Here is a 21,633-nt window from a genome sequence, read left to right as displayed (position 1 = left end):
TCAATACTTTTTTCATCCTTAATCCTCTACTGAGACTTCCAATAAGGATGCCAACAGTCATGATGGCACTGTTTGTGACTTTTTGTGTGTTTGGTGTGGACATCTGTCCCCTAGGACCTGGACTGAGGCCACCACATTTATAGCACAATACCATGAAGGGGACTAAGTGCCATAGTGGTGTAATGCATTTGCCTTAGATGCAAATCCTATTTAGTGTTTGTACACTTTTGAAACAAATGCACACTCACAAGCTTGAAACTATCCACCCAGATCAGCAATTTCTGTACAATAGTTGGTGTTGGCTACTTGATAAATAAGTGCATTGGCAAAACTGTATGGAGAAGCTTGCACAGCATAGTGTCCAAATTGTGTCTTTTTAAATGTGTCCTATTTTAGAAGCTGGTGGATATTCTCTTCAAATCATTACAGCTGCTTGTAGTAATTTATTTTTGTTAGCATTCTGTTTAAATATATGCACAAAGATTTAATTAACATTGGGAACACAACATATATACTGAAATATTATATGTTACTTCTCTCTTCCATTACCACCTGCCTTCTTATATGGCCTCAATTATTATGCAGCTATTAGGATAAAGGAATTAAAATAGTAAAACCCAAATATAAGAGAGAGCATATGATCAGGATACCATATTATTAAAACTAGTTTAAATTGTGGATTAGTACACTTAAAGGAATGTGACAAAACATTTGCAAAATATAAGGTAATGTTCCAGAAGACATTATTTTGGGAAGGAAAATGTTTTCATAAAAGTAGCTGTCACAGGCATCAATCCTCTATCTCAGGAATAATCTGAGAAGCTGATTGAGCTGGTCAAGGTTCGATCACTTGGCAAATTTAGAATAGTAAAAGTTAACTAAGTTGCGTATAATAATTTTAAGATGCTAAAGTAAATTATAACTTTACTGTTTTGCCAATGCCTTATAGCAACATTTAGTGTATTCTTTGCCTGGTTTCAGTTTAAGAAGGAATTCATCAGAGAAGACTATCTACAGTGAAGTATTGTTCTATTTAAGAAACAAACAAACCCTTTGTCTTGAAACTACCAGACATTCTTTTGAGAAATATGTAAATTATGATCAAGCCTTTGAACTTGTGGCATCCAGGTTTGAAAAAGCTGTCTTCGATTCCTAATCCAGTTGGAAATCAACTTTCAGATTTAGTTTAGATTCTTCTTACTGTAGCAGTTATAAACTAGCTTTATGTTGTCTTTGTGAGGCATTTTGATGATCTATGACAGCAGTAGTTTTGTAAAGTCTCTTACGTTGCTCTTGCCTTTATAATTTAACTATCAGTTTTGATGGAAAATTACCTCAAAATTATCCCAGTCTAATATTCAATTTATTATCACACTTTCCCTTCCATTGAACTAGATAGATAATGTTTTTTTGAATCCAGATGTATTTGGCTTTTTAAAATCTATTCATGAAGCATTGGAGATTAGCAACTGTTGTGTAAATATATTCCGGGTGAAATCCTGTCCTATTGAAGTATATGGGCGTTTATCTTTGACTTCAGTGAGGTCAGGATTTCACACTCAATTCTTCAGGTTTAAAATCACTTATCCAGAAGCTCCCTTAAACCATAAGTGAAGGTAGTTGCTTGCCATTACAAGCATGGTCCACACCATCTGTTTCGTTGTATTTTTTTTCCCCCAGTAGATGTTTTGCTACAGTGATAATTATTTATTCCAGAGAGTATCTGTCTTGCTGCCAGCCAAGATTCCAGGAATAATAAAAAGCATTTCTTGTAGGAAAAGGTTGTCATCTTTTACTAAATTCACAGGTTAGCTTTATCTACATTTAATTAAAACTAAAATTAGTTTAAACATAGCTATTTTATAGTGTAGCATTGCTTACCATGGTTTGAGAACTATTCACTGTGCTTTAACAAGCCACATTTGATGGAACTCTGTCCATGAATTTTCTTTAGATTACACTCCACTTATTTAGTCACAGTCCTTTGCAATGGGCAAGCCAAGAACATTCTCCCTCTATATCATCTGTTCCTTGGTTCTGATGTTCTCAGCTAGGTCACTTTTTTTTTCTTTGTAACCTCTGCTCTATGTACTTTTCTGTTCACATTGTCATTTGCTAAACAGTACCATGCATTATTTACCTTATGAACAGCTTTGAGACCTGTGAGTGGCTTCCTCACTTACCCAAACTTAAGGAATTTCACAGAAAAAACTCTTCACTTCAAGGTCATTTGTTAATGTCCTCCATCATGCTTGTTGAGGTCTACTCTCTTATGTTTCATTTCCTTTACTGCTTAATTACTGTACTTAACTGTGTTTGTCTCTGATTTCAATTGTAATAAACTAAGGTTACTCATAGAGACCGTAGGAGCATGGCACACACAAACAGAGCCCATAAGAAAGGAGCATGAAATCAAGGCTATAGTCAGCGAAAATAGTCTAAATTGAAGGGATAGATGAAAGCTCAAAGGATTCCACATGAGCCAGTATAGTTTCCTGTCTTACTTACACAGGAAGTTAAGAGCTTCATAAACTTCTCTCTCTTAGGTCTAGTGGTGAGTTTTCAGTCTGTAAGTTGCTGAGATACTATGGCAATGGGTACTTGATAAATTATTGAACAAATAAATGGGAAATAAAAGCAAATCATCTGTGAGAGGGATTCATTTGAAATGCCACATAAAATATTTGATGATATAGCTGAAATCTTTTTGATCATAGATAAATGAATAAAACTGAAGAAAGAAGGCTTTCCTTTTCCCTCAGTGCTGCATAGTTTTGTGCATAGTATAGAATATATTGCCAGTGTCAGCAGCAGAGCTAAAGGCTATTCATTTATCATGGGTCTATGCTGTTTATAATAGAAGTTTACTTTTTTTGCATTGAGGTGGGAGTTAGGAGACAGAGTTGATTCACTTCAAAAGAATTATGAAAAATGCATACATTCCAGATTTATATCTTTTGTTCTTCTGTTGTTGGTGTTTTTTTTTTTTTTTTGGTTGGTTGGTTTTAGCTAAAGGTCAAAAGATTAAAATTTATAACATTATCTTTAGGAAAAGCTACCTCATGAAATGCTGCTTACTTTATCTGTCAGGTCTAGAGAATATATAAGTGCATGTAAGGTTGGATTTTATCCTAGAAATGATCCTTAAGGCATTTATAATTGTAGACAAAGTAGCAAGGATTAAGGGACTTCCTGATATCAAGCCCTCTTTAGCTGCTTTGTTTACAAATTGATAACGTTTATTTATTTATTTATTTATTTATTTATTTATATTTATGTTACAAATTATGCTCTGGAAATGTTGGCAAATTCTTGATTAAATCTCCTGCTGTTTAGAGCAGTTTTGTAGTACAGGTTCTTTTGGGTTTGTGCTATTTTCTAAATTGCTAAAGTATTTAATTGGCCTGAAAACAGGGCACTGGGAACCCTGTACTGATCATTTTACAGCATGGCTAAGATCTAGGATGTAGAAATGGCAAAATTATTCAGATGAGTTATTCTGAACAATTACTACCTTTTGATAGCCAACTCTTAAATTATGTAGGGCTGGATTACCCACTTAGCGAAGTGGGCCAGTGCCTAGAGCTCCTGTTAATGGATCATATCATGTATGTGAGGATGTCCTATTGACATCACATAGAGACAGGAGAATATGAGGAGCAGACTGTCTGCTGCTTGAGGGAACACTTCAGGATTTGAGCTTTCCAGAATGCGTTGGATAGTGGCAAGCATAAGTTAAATCAGTCATCTGGCAGGCAGGTGTCCATTGCAGGAAGAAGAATATTTGGGACTCGGAACTCCCATTAAGGTAAGTTACATGCATGAATCAGGGGGGAAATTGATCTATTTATTGTGTTGTCATAAGAGTAGAAGTGTAGCTCACAGAATTGGTGTATTTTATTATTGAGAAACCGAAGGGGCAATGTTCAACAATCTACTTTATTAGCTGGCAGTGTGGTCTAGTGTATAAGGAGCTGGACTTGGAATCATGATACTGGGGCTCTATCAGTGGTCTGCTTAGTAACCTGTGGCAAGCCATAAGAAAATAAGAACAGCCCTATTGAGCCCACTAGTCTGTCTTCCGACAGTGCCCAGTGACAGATGCTTCAAAGGTAATGAACAGAACACAGCATCCAATGAAGTGAGCTGTTGCTCACGAAAGCTTATGCTCAAATAAATTGGTTAGTCTCTAAGGTGCCACAAGTACTCCTTTTCTTTTTGCGGATACAGACTAACACGGCTGCTACTCTGAAACTAACAATTATTGAGTGATCCATTGCCTGTTGTTCAGTTCCAGCTTCTGGCAGTCAAAGGTTTATGGACACCCAGAGCATGGGGTTGCATCCCTGACCAACTTGGCTAATAACCGTTGATGGAGCTATCTTCCATGAACTTATCTAATTTTTTTTAACCCAGTTATACTTTTGACCTTCACCTCACCCTGTGCCTCTGTTTCCTCATCTGTAAAGAGTAGTAGGGCAGATGCTTACCTCCATTTGGAAAGCACTTTGAGGTCGATGAATGAAAAGCTTTATATGGGAGCTAATTATTTTTATAATTTATTTACATATGCATTTTGGATCCTGCCAGTACAGGAATTATTGGTGTTAGGTTGCATTTTCTGTTGCTTGTCTGGTTGGTTTTCTGGGTGTATTCATTTGTTTTGGTGTTTTTTCATTTGGTTCCTCCCTCCATGTGTGTTCTTATTTTGTAGGACTAATACATTTTAAAGAGCAATAACAGGCAACAATCATTTTTATGCATATAAAATATTGAATTTTTTATACATTTTCATGCACTGTAGTCAATATTTTTTTCTTCCTGTTTTTGTGTTGTAGATCAGGGAATACAATGAACAGATGCAGGGGATTACTGGTATTGGCTTTGCATCCTTGACATTTGATGGAACCGTAGGAGCACCGATAGTGCCTCGAACCTCTAGTAAATCGTACTCTTTCACAGAAGAAGAACAGAAAACAATAGAAGAACTACGTATGTGGGCAGCTAGTAATCTTTCAGTCTGTGGGCCAACAGCAAAATTGTCTGGTGTCCAGCCAATGCTGTTTTTTGACCTTACTTGCCAACTTGTAGGGAAAGCAGAAGTGGATGGATCTTCCTTTCTTCTCAAGGTGGATTTTTAAACAATTTAAATAATTTAAATAATTGTTACAGATTGACTATTAGATTCTTATTTCAAGGCTTTAAGTTTCAGGGTTTTAATGATTTCACTCAATCTTATATTTAAATAATGTTATATAGGAGTTTTTTCGACATCTAAGGATTATTTTAATAAATATATGATCCTCAACCAGTTCACTTTCATACAAATTCATACTTTCATTTGTCTTTAAAGACATTCAGCTCACCTATTCCTCTAGAATTATTCACAAATATTTGTGTGACAAGGTACGTGTTCAGAATAGGATTTCACAAGCATTTGTAGTTTGAAATTACAGAATTTCTTAATGCTGAAAAAATGATATTGTCTGTTTTAAGTTTCTACATTGTGGCTAGTTAAATAACAGACTTCTTTTATGTACACTTCTCTGTATTATGTTTCATTAGAACAGAAACAGGATATAATTTAATGCACTATGTAGCATTGTTTAGCATATGGATGGATGGATTGAGTATGCTATCTTTTTGAGGTATTTGAGTTAGCCTTTATTAGTTATGCCTAAATTCTTTACAGAATCAGTGCTTGAGTAAAGAAACAAAATACAGTGTGTCACACTGTTTGAAAGCACTTTCAGGGAATTAATACTTAACATCAGCTAAGTGAAAAGGGATCTGTGTGTGTAATTTTCCTGAATTAGAAACAGTGACAGTGGACTGATTTTATCCTGAAACCCCTCCATGAGTTCACTGTTAACAAATAAGAGACAGTCTGATGTTTTCCATCTGAGTATTTCTGCTTTTATGTGTAGTAAAGCCAAGAAACAACTATCTAAAGCCATATTTTAGTATTTTTAGATAGGCAGAAAATAGTGCATTATTCCTTCATTTAAGCAGCATAGGTGTTCTCATGAAGAACATTGTTTACATGACATAAAAAGGAATGTTATTTAAACTACATCCTGCAACATGCCCTACAGCTGTTACAAACATTTTAATTCAAACAAACCCATGTAAAATGGATGTCAAAGAAGGACTAATAAAATGATTTAAGTACTTTATGAACTGGAGGTAAAATGTTCATAGTTCATTACCTCAATGAGCACACGTTCGTGCTGTGAGATCCTTTTGTAAGGACACAGGCAAGTAATTTATTAAATTGTTTATCTTTCATTGCTTTTTGTTTATTTTAAGTTCCATAGACTCTTGCATTTGTGTCAGTTTTATATAAGCAAAAGAACAACTGGGAGAGGGGGAAATAAAGGCTTGACTTGTGAAGCATGTTAGATCAATTTATTTGTACTAGTAACCTTGATAGTGTCATTTTTGTAGGAGTAGCATAAAGATATTACCACATAAAACTGCATTTAAATATAGCAGTTAGACAAATTCAGAAATGCTAATTTTGGGGTTAATATTGTTATGGCATTGTTAATGCACTCCTTGGTGCCTATGTGCTAAAGTCTATCTGATTCTCTGTCAGACATTGATCTTGCTATAAGCAAGGCTCATACTTTTAGCAGGGTCTTGGCTAGCCTGTGCTGAATTGCTAAAAGGTAGTGTCCATGCCACCACCATTTCATATAGTTCAGATGGTGCTCTTGATTAAGTCTTTGTTCTTATGATTTAAAGCAATGATTAATTTGACTATTTAATAATTTTCAGCAGACCAGCTGCTCAATGAATAAGTATGTGAAGGTAGTCATCATTGTGGTGGCCTAACAGACCTTTTGATGTTCACTCAGAGAAACAATCAAACTTACTTCCAGGGCTTTGTGCATGGCCAATAGTATTTGTTTAACCAGTTTTTGATATTGTATTTGTTGCCCAGAACTAATAAACCAAATGACCAGTAGCAGTGCTGTGCAAAAAAATGAGCAAAGAGCAATTGGCAAGTGCTTACCAACTGCTCTGAGAATTTTCTGTTTAAATTGGGGATACTCAAATCCTCACACTGGAGCAAAAGCTATCAGAAGCAGGTGATGAAGAAGGAAAAATAAAACTGAATTTTTAATGCATAAACAAGATGAAGTTTAAAAGATTAAAAGACTTATCGCTTCCTTCATTAAATTGCCTCTGCCCACTTCTATCATAAGAATAGCGTGCCTTGCCGTGGAACCATTCAAAGCTGTAAAGCAACTAAGGGATGCATGGATGTTTCCTACTGCAGCGTTTTGTATCCATGAGTATAAAAGGCCTCCACCCCAAGCTGTCCCTGTCTTTCCATCAGCTGTGAAGGACCAGTTCCTGTTTCCTGCACAGGTTTGATTTAGTTAGCGTACTAAACCTTTTTAGCCTTTTAAATAGCCTAATGTTCAAATTTTTGGTTCATAGTGTAACAGGAGTTGGTCCCTGCGGTAGCAGAAATGGAGAAATGGACAGGTCTTTAAAGAAAAAGTGTCAGTGGCTTCTTGTTCTAGCAAAATATTGGTTCCGTCTACTCATTCCCAGTGTTTCAACTGCTTAAGAAGGAAGCTTGAGCTTCATTCACATCTATGAAAGTAGAGAAGGAACCACAGATTAAAGACCTTTCTTGGAAGAGGCCTTAGTGGCTAATGGGTATGAAAAGGGATATCCTTAAAAGGAATCCATAGGTCCTTCAGGTTTCTCCAGCTATCAAAAATTAAATTAAATAGTTGTCCTTAGATCTGATGGGGGAATAAGCTCTTTGGATCAGAGTTTATCAATTCCCTCTTTTGAGTGTTGGACTACAGAGTTGTTCCAAATACAGCCAGGTGGAAAATGGGGGGGAAATTTTATCAAAATCCAGTGCTGCTTTTTCTGTCAATTGACCAGCTCTACTCCTGAGACCAACCGTAAAAGAAATCCTTGGTGCCTTAGTCCACTTCTTTAAAGTACAAAAATACTGGCAACTTTTTAATAGGTCAGGTAATTTAGGCACCAATATGCAAAATCAGGTAAGATGTTGGATCCAAAGTTGGTTCCAGTTATGCCCGGGTGCAGTTGTCTGTGGAAGTTAGAACTTCTTAGGATCCATGGCAGCAAGTTCCTTTTCCTGCTCTGGGTCCTCAATGTGGGTGGCTTTCTTCTTTTGTCTGCTTTGTAAGGTTGAGCACATGTGTTTTCTCTAGCTTTTTTGCACATGACTTGTATTTCTTGTAAATGCTTCTCTTGAGGGCCCTCCAAACAGGAGATATCTTTCTGTCTAAGCTACAGGAAGTAGACAAAAAGGGAAAAGTCTTGTCTTTTCTTTTGCAAATTACCTCTACAGATGCTAACTCTTGGGAAAACGTGCTTTAGCACCATGTATTGAGAACTGTCTAGAAAACAGCGTCCATTGGGGTTGTAAGCGTGTCTCCTTGTAGATCCAACATTTAATTGTTATGGCCCCATCTACCCTTAGTTTCTTTCCTACACTGTAAACAGCAGCTTTCTGAACCATTATTTTATTACAACCATTATTGTCTACTTTGGTAATAACCTTGCCACTTTATTTCATAGGGTATAAATTGTAGTTTTAAGAAGCTAGTAACTGCTAATAGTTTAGCCTTTAATTTAGGTCTCTGTTGTTGTGATGCCCTAGACTGGTTATTTGCTCTGTTGCCAATTATCCCCATGTGGACCTACATACAAAATACCAGATTTGAATGATATATATCAAATGACAATAAAATGTCCACAATGAACCACCGCACCAGATACCTTCAGCCCTAGGAGAAAACAACTCTTTTTAGAGAGTTCCTAGCATGTACTCACTTTTCCTCCTTTGGTCTGACTTCCACAGCAGTAGTAGCAAAAACGTCTATTGACAGAGAGGAATCTTTGAAAGGCCAGCTAAACACCAGTGGGTGCATCTCCTCCAACTAAGTACCATGAGAGAACCCACCAAAAGATTTCCAGGGCTGGGTTCTTAAGTCCAGGTACAATTTTTATGGTTGAGAGAAGTTTTTTTCCTTCTCCCAGTCCACCTGCCTGATAAGCGTCCTAGAAAATCAAGTCCATGTTAATAAGAGGGCCAAATTGTCTCTAGACATTCCGTCAAGCAGTCTTTGTGTCACATACTACACCAGATCTGTGGCACTTCCCCTTACTCTCCACCACTACTACTTGGTTTTTAAATTTGGCTTTTCTTAGGGTGGTGTTCAGGCTAAGATGTTAAATTTACCTTTTGAAGGACTGGGCTTGTTCATCATAAAGACCGACAAAGTTTGGAGAGGGGAAAAAAAAGTAGTGAATACCAATTTAGAGTATGTGTAGCATAAAAAAATATATAGGGGCTGTGATCGACACTACTTAAACTTGAAAAATTGCTGCTGAACCAAGTGAGTGTTTTTCTTAGTTAAGGAGGAAAGTAACTTTAGTAACTATTTTGACTCACAATATTTAATCATGTGAAGGTAAGTAGTTACATATGTTTGTAACAATTTAATCTAAAGTAATCAACTTTTTAAACCTTTTATTTTGCACATTAAAAGTATTAAAAGGGATTGTTGAAATAATTTCTTTTCATGGCAGGTATGGGATGGTACAAAATGTCCCTACCCATCTTGGAAGGTGCTTGTGGAAGAAAGTGACCTTGAAGGAGATAAAGTTCTTATCCATCAGCTGAGAAATCTGATTGTAGACATTCTAGTTTACGATAACCATGTGAAACTGGCAAAATCACTGAAGGTAACAGAGAAGTCAGTATTTTTAACTTTAATTTTACTGGATTTTTTGTTGTTGTTTTTTTGTTTTGGATTCATTTCAAGAAAGCTAGCTATCCACTTCTACATGTGATGATTTTGTTTCCAATGTGCTTTTTATCCTTTACGATCTTTCCTGTACACGCTATTTTAGTGCAGATCACCTTCAGCAGGTGTGAAACAGCCTCATTACCTTAAAATCACTATGAAAAATTATCCTTCCAATTAAACAGCTCTTTCCAAATATTGTAATGTCATTCATTACCATGTGAACGTAATGCATTATGAAAAATGTACTCTATAGTTGAAAATTATTTATTGGAACTGATGTAAAATGGGGTTAAATTTGTTGCCCAATTAAATGATAATTCTACAGTCTACAAAAGGGTATTGCATATTCTGTGAAGTCTGCTGCATTCTGCAATACATATCTTGTTTTAGTGGGTCAGTAATGTTGATTATACTTAGGGAAAAGAACAACATAATTAAACATGTTTCAGAGTAGCAGCTGTGTTAGTCTGTATTCGCAAAAAGAAAAGGAGTACTTGTGGCACCTTAGAGACTAACCAATTTATTTGAGCATAAGCTTTCCTGAGCTTATGCTCAAATAAATTGGTTAGTCTCTAAGCCCTGGTCTACACTAGGACTTTAGGTCGAATTTAGCAGCGTTAAATCGATGTAAACCTGCACCCGTCCACACGATGAAGCCCTTTTTTTCGACTTAAAGGGCTCTTAAAATCGATTTCCTTACACCACCCCGACAAGTGGATTAGCACTTAAATGGGCTTTGCCGGGTCAAATTTAGGGTACTGTGGACACAGTTCGACAGTATTGGCCTCCGGGAGCTATCCCAGAGTGCTCCATTGTGACCGCTCTGGACAGCACTCTCAACTCAGATGCACTGGCCAGGTACGAAAAGAACCGCAAACTTTTGAATCTCATTTCCGGAGGCTGCGGGAACTGTGGGATAGCTACCCACAGTGCAACACTCCGGAAGTCAACGCTTGCCTCGGTACTGTGGAAGCACTCCGCCGAGTTAATGCACTTAGAGCATTTTCTGTGGGGACACACACACTCGAATATATAAAAATGATTTCTAAAACACCAACTTTTCTATAAATTCAACCTAATTTCGTAGTGTAGACATACCCTAAGGTGCCACAAGTACTCCTTTTCTTTTTATAATTAAACATTTGATCTTTAGCAACAGTACCATCTTGCTTCTGAATAAAATAGACTAGCAGAAAATGTAGCTTTCATTTTACAGCATGACTATTACACTATTTAAGATATCCTTGGTTTTAGGATCAATTTTATAAGTAATTGGGGAGGGGAGGGTGTAGATATATTTTTATGTTGAAAATATTAATCCAGTGTTATGGGTAGACTTAAAATCAGTTTACAATACTGATACATTAATAAATAAAGACATGTTCATGAGTAATTTGCAGATGAGAAGATGGCTCTTGTTTATGTAAGAATTGTTAACTATATTGGTCACACAGTTATTTTTATTAATCTTAGATTTTTTCCCAAATATAGATTTATCTCTTGCTAAAAGATTCACTCCAAAAACAGTGTTGAACAGTACTGTCTGAGAATTAGGAGGAGAAAGTCTACACTTTTTAAGATTCTAAAGATGATCAGTTTCCTTTTACTGTGAAGTCTTGGGTGTTTGTAGCACCCAATCCTTCTCAGCCAGTAATGTTTGTAATAGAAGTTTCCCCTCCTGAATCCAGGTTTTAATGTAAGAACATAATACGTGGGGTGGTTTCATAAGCTGCCTCTACTTTTCTTCCCATTTATCTCTTCCGGTTTCCTTCTTGTATCTCATACATCTGTTCTTGTCTATGCTGACCAGCAAGTTATGTTTATGTTCCTATCATCTGTTTTGTCTGCTCACATTTGCATAGCATTATTAGATTTACAGGTGAAGACAAGCCCTAGGAAGGTCTCTCCAGACACAACTTAGTCAAACATCTTTCAGAGAGAATGTGATATCTGTGCTTTGCTGCCCTGTTTGGCCCAGCTTGCAAGAACCATAAGGTGATTTTAGGAACCTGAATTCCTAATACAGAGTAACAATAAAAGGGTTTTGCTGATCCTATGTAAGCCAAGGTTTCTGCTCCAAGAACCTTGCAGTAAAAGTACAGATAAAGGAGATGAGGAAGAACATATTGTGACACTGTATGGAGTTTGGGGGACACTTTGGGATATTATGAATACCAATATTATAAAATTGCGATGAGTTATGCCAGATATACCATGTAAGGTATATGCCAAATATGATAATCTTGTTTATATGTTTGTATCACCTTTACATTATGAGTTATAGATATGTATGTATGTCTGTATTTCAAAACTTGTGCTATGCTTCTGGGTGACACCCCCAGACAGTCTGGCATCAGCACTGCCTAGCCCATTAAATGGCCCATTAAGGACCATCAGCTATACAATTGACCCATTGAGAGAAGGCAAGGGGTGTGCCTTCTGACTTGGCAAAGCATGCAGGGACATGCCTATGGACAGAACTCTAAGGTTTCCAGGCCATGTGCCTGGCAGCTTGTGTTTGGGACAAAGGTAGCACAAGCCCCATGGCAAAAGACTATAAAATGCACCTGCATCTTCTCCATTTTGTCTTTAATTCCTGCTTCTTACCTCTGGTATAACCTTTCTGCAAACGAAGCTCTGAACAAAGGACTGAATGACCCATCCAAGCTGTGGATGTGTTCTAGAGGGACTTTCAAGCCAGCAAACTAACCAATACTGCTAGGAATCTGATATATGGACTTCAAAGTCTTTGTATGTATGTGACTGTTTTACCATTTAAAATCTCTCTTCTTGTTCTTCCTTTTTTCTTTATAATAAACCTTTAGTTTTAGACACTAAAGGATTGGCCGAGAGTGTGGTATTTTGGGTAACATCCAAACCTTTACTGACCTGGTGATATGGCTGACTCTTTGGGGTCAGAAAAACATTTTGTACGTGTGAGCAGTGTTTTTTAAATAACTTCTCACTGTACTGGACCTAGGTGCTGATTTGGAGCCAGAGAACTGGAATGCAATCAAGGGGGCTGTGTAATTTCTTTTTTTGCTTCTTGATAATCAGTGTGGGGGATCAGAAGAAGAGTTGGGACTTGTTGTGGAGTTTAACTCAGTGTTACCCACCAGTCTTGGGAGTATCTGCTCTCCCTTTTTGCAGCCTGCCCTGACATTAGCATTTCCAGTGAGGGCTACCCCAGGCCCACCAGGGCACACATATGTAACAAGAATGTGTTTTACATGCTTAGGTTTAGTACATATCTTGTAGGTCCAGATTGTTGTGTGTATGTTTATGTTGCAATTTTATGAGTATATATCTTTGAAATTTCTATTACAGGCAAAACTAAATCTATCCTAGGTACTTATATGGCTCATGATACCATACTATCTGAACACCTCCCAATCTTTGATGTATTTATCATCAGGTAGGAGGAAAGTGCTATTATCCCCATTTTACAGATGAGGAACGGAGGCATAGAGACTAGGTGACTTGCCTGTGGTGGAGCGGGGAAGCCTGTGGTGGAGCAGGAAATTGAACCCTGGTCTCCCAAATCCCAGCCTAACCAAATCCCAGCCTAATCCTTTCTCTCTGGTTGGTAATGGAAGACTAGCCAAAATAACTGAATTTCTAGGAAGGGCTTGAGTTGAGATGGTTTGGACCCTGGGAGAATGGAGACTGTTCAAGTGTAGTGTCAATGTGGGGATGGGGGATGTTTAGAGGTGAAATTGATGATAATAATGATGGTGATGAAGAAAAAGGGTTTGGTAAGGTGGAAAACGTTGATAAAGCAAAATGCACTAATGGGAAGTGCAATAGAAAGTGAGAACACATAGCAGCAGAGGTAGAATGTACTGCAACTTATTAGAAGGATTGGTGAGGGGAAAGATGGGAAGAAAGAAGGGAGACCTGAGAAGAGGAGACTGCATTATGCACATCCTTGTTATCTCTTGCCTGAGCAAGACTTTTGGCCGTGGAGATAAAGGAAGGGGCACATTTTGTATGTGTTATAGATGAAGAAGTGACAGCACTTTGCACAAATTTGGATTTGAAACTAGGAGGACAGAAAGAGTATTGGAAAATTACCCCAAGATCGTGAACCTGCAAAGTTCAGGGAGCTGTGCCTGCCCGAAATATTGATGGCACAGTATGATTCGTCAAGTAAGCATTCATATATCGCTGGAATTCACTAGAATTTTTAAGACATACGTTTTCTTAACTACAGGCTAAATCAGAATTGTAGGCATTGAGCCTTCTTTGTATTCATTTACAGACTTAAATTTTTGCTATAATAGGTGGTTTTAATTTAGGTAAGGTTACAGTAAAAATGTGGATTCCAGCTGCTGCATGCTGAAATTTTACAAATCTTTGAAGTTTAATGTTTGTGTGCACTCAATTTTGCTTATTTGTCATACAGAATAGACTCATAATTAAAACTTCAGATGTTCTTAGTAAAAGGGAGAGATGCTTTAATAAAGGACTTGCTATACATATGAGGGAATGTTTGCAAGAGACGTGACTGAAATAATCTGTGGTCATATTATTTCATGTAATACGTCATGTAATACAGGCTTTTGTTATGCACAGACAAGGAAATCACCTAATCCTGTGTGCTTAACTCTGAGCACATGCTTAAAATCCTTTTGAAGTCAATGTGATTTAAGTAAAAATCTAAGTGCTTTCCAGAATAGGTATTAAAATAAGAATGCCCATAATAGGTATTGCGATTTAGGAGGTGTTTTGGCAATTTCAGGATGGTAGAACCAATAAAATACTACACTATTTGTTGGTACATCCTTTTTTCCTTTGAAATTCCTTTAGAATTGTGTTTTCATGTAAATTGCTGTTAAAATGGTAGGTTACACTTTCCAGTATCATCATGTACTGTTTGGAATAACAGCAGCAGCTTTGAATAATGATGTTTTAATGTAAGAATAATCTCCTTTACCCAGACTTGTTATCAAGAAGTCAATAGCAAAGACTGTATAAAAACAAAATATTTAATTTTATTTTAAAATTGTATGCATTTGAAAGCATTCTGACAAGGAGCAAGAAAAGATCATAGTAGAGAAATTGGGTAGTACAGTATATAGTCAATTTATAACAAATCATGAAGCATGGCATCAGAATATATCTTCATGCTTATTCCCTGCAAGAGTTTGTAAAAACAACTATATTGTCTTAATTGAAGATGTCATTTATAGAGACTGATAGTGGCAGGGCTCTTTTTAATGTTTTTTTTCCTGGTGGATTATATCTTAGCACCGGCTAAAATATAAAGAAGTGTCATACGCTTTTTGTACAAGCATTCTGTGAATTGGGAGTTGATATTACTTAGCATGTTCAAAGCTTCTTGCTTAACATGATGCTAACAATATGCAATGCTGCCTCCCAAAGGAATTTATATATATTACGCTTTCTTACATAGGGTATAATCAATTAATGTTATACTGTGTTGCTATTCATAACCTGTACAACCGTTTTCATATATGACGCTGCTGGTTATAATTATATCACTTTACTTATAAGCAGTTATCAAATGTCTAAAACAAATTAATAGTATCACTAAGAATGAAAAGACATCTATGTGTATGTGATCAAAATATAAATACGGGGGGAAGCAATGCCTTGTAGTGATCAAAAAACTTGGAGAGGTTCATCATTCACTAATATGGTACAATATGTGGTTCGATTGGCTTTGCTTGAAGTACAACACAATATCCATCCTTAATGTATTATAATGACATTGAGTATTGCTAGCTTGCAAACTCTTGTCTGTCTTTTAATCCAGCAGTTTCATTTCTCTTTTGCTTGGGTGGAAAGAATAATGATATGCTATTTTGTGCTCCATAGAGCCAGCTAGAGCAAAAATAGCTTTATAAATTACTCATTTGGCTCTCTAATTGTCGCTATAATTGTTTTTTTTTAAGATCAGAGCCAAAATTCATGTTTAACTGCCTCAAATCTTTGTAGAATCTCACCTTTAGTCTCTAAAAAATGGCTGCTCAGAGCTAATCATACAGTTAGATTTATTCCTTAGGATCATTGGATATGAGGAGAAATACAGCACTTAACTATTAAAAATTTATCCAGCTCAGAAATTTTTGCTATCAGGCAAATTTTGTAAGGTGGTGTCTCTTGTATATTTTATAAAGATTCAACTCCAAAAAATTCCCTTATATTCAAGGGTCTTTCATTTATGTATGATTCAGACTAAAACTGCAGGCTAAAAATTAGAAAAAGAGGAATTCATGTCTTCCCATACCTGGATGATTGGTCAGTGAGGGGAACAAGTCCACTTGTATGTACAGTTCACATTACTCCTTTTTGATCATCTGGGTCTGATCTTAAACATGGGGAAGTTGACATTAATACCAAATCAAAAAAGCAAGCTTGTTGGGGTCCTGCTTGAGCTTGAGGGCATTTCTACCAAATGAGCAATTCTGGGCAATTCATCACCTGTATCTGTCTCTCCATTTTACCCTTCGACTACTACCCAAGTGGGCCTGAAGATGTTAGGTCTTATGACCACATGCACTTACATAGTCCAGCATGCAAGATTGCTCCTGTGTTCCCTTCAAAGTTGTTGAAGTTGGACTATCGTCCAAATTATCAGGCATAAAATGGGCTTGTCCAAATGCCTCTGGCAGTTCTTCATTCTCTCCAGTGGTGGACAGTTCAGAGTAATGAGCAAAGGGAGCACCCTGGCATACATCTCCGCACCTCCTCTCCCCAAACAGGACCATAAATACTGATGCTTACACAATAAATTGGGGAGTATATCTAGGGGAATTTAAGGTACAAGGTTTGTGGATGGAGCAGGAGGTATCTTTTCATATCAGCTTCAGGTCATTTACAATGCACGCAAGATATTTCGAGCACCGATCAAGGGTGCAGTAATTCACATACTCACTGACAACACTACTGTGACGTATTATGTGAACAAACAAGGGGGAGCTCATTCCAGTCAGCTTTGTTAGAAGGTGATGAAATTGTGGCAGTTCTGCATTGAAGAGAACGTCAATCCCACAGCCATTCATTTACCAGGGGCCTAGAATTACTTGGCCAATCGTCTATTCAGGGAGAAGTTCCTGATTAATGAGTGGTCTCTAAAGACCAGTGTGCTGAAGTCCATCTTCAGACAATGGGGCATTCCGACTATAGACCTGCTTGCAATGGAGGACATTAAGAAGTGCCGTCACTTTTGCTCTCATGCAGGTTTCAGTCCAGGTTCCCTGACTGATGCATTTCATCTGAATTATGGATCGGTCCCGATGTATGCTTTTCTCCTTGATCCCAGTCACTCCTCAGGTCATTATCAAGCTGAAGGCGGATTATGCCAGACTGATTCTCATTGCACTAGCTTGGCTGAGATAGTGCTGGTTTTCTGACTTCCTCAATTTCTCTACTATAGCACTTCACTCCTCTTCCTTGTTTTACCATTCTACTGCCTCAGATTTTGCATCCAGCACTGAGCAGTCTGCACCTCACTTTCATGGCCAGATAAGGAGGAGGCACACTGTTCTGCATTTGATAGTTTCTCCTTAATAGTAGAAAGCCCTCTACTAGGGTTACATATTTGGTTAAGTGGAATTGTTTTCAGTGTGGTTCCTGGCCTGGGGAGTTCAACTGAAGAGGCCTGCATCCAGGACATTTTGGAGTATCTATTATCCCTTCAGTCCTCTCGTCTGTCAGTCAGTTCATTGAAAGTCCACTTATTGGTGATTTCGGCATTTCATCCTCCAGTTCAAGTAAATCAGTTTACTCAAACTCCATGGTAGTCAGATTTCTGAGAGGGATCACTCATCAAAGTGATTTCTCAGTGGAGCCTTAACATTGTGTTGGTTGCTCTCATGGGTCCTCCGTTTGACCCGTTGGCAACTTGTTTTCTATCTCTCCTGTGCCTAAAGGCAGTGTGTCTTGTGGCCATAACTTCCATGAGAAGAGTTAGTGAGCTTCAGGTCTTAATGTATACCCGGTCTTTCAAGGACAAAGTGGCCTTGAGACCTCATCCAAAGTTTTTGTCACAATTTCATCTTAACCAGACAATTTGCTTATCTCTGTTTTTTTTTCCAAACCTCAATCAAATGCTGACGAACAGCATCTTCATTCCTTGGATGTGAGATGATGCTTGGAATTTTACTTGGAAAGAACTAAGCCAATTTTTTCATCACTTCTTCATCTTTCGGTTTCATTTGCAGATTGCATAAACAGTCAAACAGTCTCTGCACAGACGACTTCCAGATGGATAACATGCTGTATTACAGTGGCTTGTGGGATAGCTCAGAGTTTACTTCCACAGAGGTTAAGGTCCCATGCAACATAGATCACGTTTCTCAGTGATGTTTTAACATTGGACATTTGCAGGGCTGCTACTTGGTCTTCCATGCGTACATTTACCAAGCATTATGCTATTACAACTGCATCCAAATCAGAAGTGAATTTTGGAAAGGCAGTCTTTCAGATGCTCTTTAAGGAGACGGGCTTTTAAGGAGACGCAGAGCCCCCCCTCCTTCTAATACTGCCTGTGACTCATCTGAGTGGAATGCAGGTCTGCAGCCACTCAAAGAAAAGACTGGTACTTACCTGTACTGTATCTGTTCTTTGAAATTTGGGTACAGATATGTATTCTATGATCCACCTTTTGTCCCCTCTGTGTCAGAGTCTCAATTCTTTACTTTTCAGTGTGAAGAAACTGAGGAAGGTCGGCACTGGCCTACCCTTAAATAAATTTGGGGAGGAGATAAAGGGCCAGAGGGTATGACTGCTACCCCTCTGGGTACAGCTAGGCTACCTTCTCTGGCTTTGGTGCACAGGGCATGTACACATCTGAGTGGAATATACATATGCACCCACATTTTGAGGAACAACAATTATAGTACTGTAGTAAGGTAAGTAGTCATCTTTTTCCTTGAGTTTAGGGTTTTGTTTTGTTTTTTAAGTTGCTATTTATATAGCACTACAAGGCTATGCAACAGCATCCTTATGTTTTGGATGTATCAACTTTTGGGACTTCTCATACTTCATTCTAAGTCTGATGCCAAGAATTCCATGCAAGTAAGATGTATTCTTTCAAAACTTTCTCATATTTTTCTTTGACCTTCTACCTTTCCTGATTTGACAGCCTTTCAGCTGTTTCTAATTGGCTTCTTCTGGCTTCCTATGGTCTCACTGAAGGATTAATCCTAATTACTCTTGGATTATGCTCATCCTGTTTTTAGTTTGAGTTAATGGTGGGGTTGATGATTTTGTAGGTCATGGGGCTTACAAATGCTTTCACAGCATGGACTACATCCTAATAGGGAGATTATCTCATGAACCAACTCCTTTCACATTCATAATTGTATGGACCAGGTTTCCTTCATTCTTGATACCATTGTACCAGCAATAAAAGCAACTGTTTGTGTGTGATGGGGAAAAGTAATATTAGGGAAGGTAATTAATAAGTATGTATTAAACTGTATTTTATTAACTTTTTAGGGGGAAATAGTTCCCACAACAACAGCAACGCTCCTAAGGATGTAAACAAATTTTAAGCATGTGAATAGTCCCATTGGTTGCAGTGGATCCACTCTCATGCTTAAGTGCTTTGGCATATTGGGGCTCAGGGCAAGAAGGGAAAGGAAAACAAAAGAAGTTAAGAGAAAAGGAACCTGGCCTTCCCTCTCCCTCAAGTAGAGTTCTGTTTTCTTTGGATGAATCAGATTCTGTGTACAAAGCTGTGTTTTCTTTTTTCTTCTCATCCCAGTATTCTAGTGGCCTGGTGTTTAGGCTGAGCCCAAGAAAAGGGCAGTTGGCACCAGCAAAACCTCTACGTCTGCTTGCCTAGTACATACTTATCCCTAACTCAACAAGATCAATCACGCAGTGATCACATATCTCAGGCTTTCTTCTGCACCTACTCAGTAGGCAAAAAAAAGTAAAAAAAAAAATAAAAATTGTTCATTGTGTGTATATTGTGACAGGGCAAGGCCAGATGGCTATAGAAAAGTAGTGGGAGATAGATATATTAGCTCCAGGCTAAACAAATCCCTGGCACCAGGATAAGTGAAATGGCAGCTGCTCCAGGTCAATTAAGACATGTGGGGCCAATTAAGAACTTTCCAGAAGGCAGGGAGAAGGCTAGGTTGATTGGGACATCTGAAGCCAATCAGGGGCTGGCTGAAACTAGTTAAAAGGCTCCCAGTTAGGTGGGTGTGCATGTCAGGAGCTGTGGGAGGAAGTTGCGCTGTTGGAGAGGCTGAGTAGTACACACCATATCAGGCACAAGGAAGGAGGCCCTGAAGTCAGGGTCAAGTGGAGCTTGAGGAAGTGAGGGCTGCTGTGGGGGAAGTAGCTCAGGGAATTGTACATGTCATGTTTCTAAAAGGTCAGCTACCATAGCTGATACTATTAGGGTCCCTGGGCTGGAGCCCGGAGTAGAGGGTGGGCCTGGGCTCCCCCCGCCCCATACCTTTGCCCCCTGATTAATCACGAGACTGGGAGACAACAGAGACTGTGCAAGGAAGGATAACTTCTCCTCACCTCCCTTGCTGGCTTATGATGAAAATGGCTCAGTAGACTGTGACCCTTGTCTCGAGAGAGAGAGAGAAGGGTTACGTGCAGGGTCATGGTGAGCCTCTGAGGCTAGCGAAATCCGCCAGGAAACACAGGACCCACGGAGGCAAGGACAGAGCTTTGTCACTATATATATATATACACACACACACACCAGGATATATCACATTTTGTAGTAAATCCAGGATAACGATTAAAAAAATACAAATGAGATTGAGTGACCAAGCCCAAATGATTATAAATGTATGAGATGGAAATTATCTCTGGATTTTTAGGGAGGTAGCCTTATCCCCTAGATGATTTCTCATTAAAGTTCAGGCTGTTCATTTCACATTTATTCCTACTTTGCTAAGAATTGACCTGTAAAAAGATTCATGCTTAAACTGATTCTGGGGAAAATGGAAGTGAAACTGCAAAATCTCCAGGTTGCCAATTTGCTTAAGTCAGTGACATTTTCCCACTTGTCTCTGGCTGGATTCATGTGTTTTATTTCTGCTGGGCTGCTACATATGGATAAATTGGAGGCTCGTGCAGTCATCTTACTATACCAATACTTGGAAAGCTGGGGAAAAACAAATACCAGCATTTATCTTTCTAAACACTTTAGAAGGCTTTTCCTTACCCTCCCACTTCCCTGATTCTTGTCACACAGACAGCAAGCCGCAAAAGAACAGAAATCCAAAGTGCGGACAATACGATGTTTATTGGGGTTAGTTTGCAAGCAAGCATATTCTGAAGCCCTTCGCACCAGTCGGACTTATCTCTATATGCTGATAGCGTCTGTTCCCCAGTGTTCTGTTCCAGCACTGACACCGCAGAGCATTTACCCTGTCCCCCTTCCCAGCTCTGATACTGCAGAGTCTTGCCTGTGTCCCTGTTCTCCATTTCCTATTCCCTGTTCCCTTCCCCTCCCTTAGCAAGCATGATTCCAATTTCCCTTCCCTCCACTTCCTGTTTGACCTGTTTATATAGTAATATTCTCAGCTATACCTTAACCAGTCATTTTACTAAAAAATTAACTAATCAATCCTAACGTAATTTTCTAACCAATTATATCCCACTACCCTAAATAACTTACACCTAGCAAAATTAATTATACAGCAGACAGAAACAATTAGAGAACCAGACAGAATAACAATAGAAAAGTGGGGGCCATAAAGATAAAACAATACAGAACTGAGGGTTTCACAACCATTGATCTTAACATTCCTTGCACTGCTATTATTTTTTACACAACTGTACCTGATTACACTCCCATCTTGTACAATCAGAGACA

At 38.2% G+C, this 21,633-nt stretch overlaps 1 protein-coding gene across 3 annotated transcripts in view; it reads left to right on the top strand.

The window, feature by feature from the left end:
* The window catches only part of POT1 (protection of telomeres 1), a 137,299-nt gene that overhangs the window by 81,875 nt on the left and 33,791 nt on the right, over positions 1–21,633 (top strand). For all 3 annotated transcript variants that reach the window (XM_077834557.1, XM_077834547.1, XM_077834561.1), the window contains 2 exons: positions 4,839–5,129; positions 9,592–9,747. In XM_077834557.1, the coding sequence (XP_077690683.1) occupies positions 4,839–5,129; positions 9,592–9,747 (447 nt within the window). The remainder of the gene's footprint in view (positions 1–4,838; positions 5,130–9,591; positions 9,748–21,633) is intronic.

This window comes from Eretmochelys imbricata, chromosome 1, assembly GCF_965152235.1.
Source record: "Eretmochelys imbricata isolate rEreImb1 chromosome 1, rEreImb1.hap1, whole genome shotgun sequence".
Lineage (NCBI taxonomy): Eukaryota > Metazoa > Chordata > Testudines > Cheloniidae > Eretmochelys > Eretmochelys imbricata.
The sequence above is the reverse complement of the archived record's forward strand: the minus strand, read 5'-3'. Positions and strand labels throughout refer to the sequence as shown.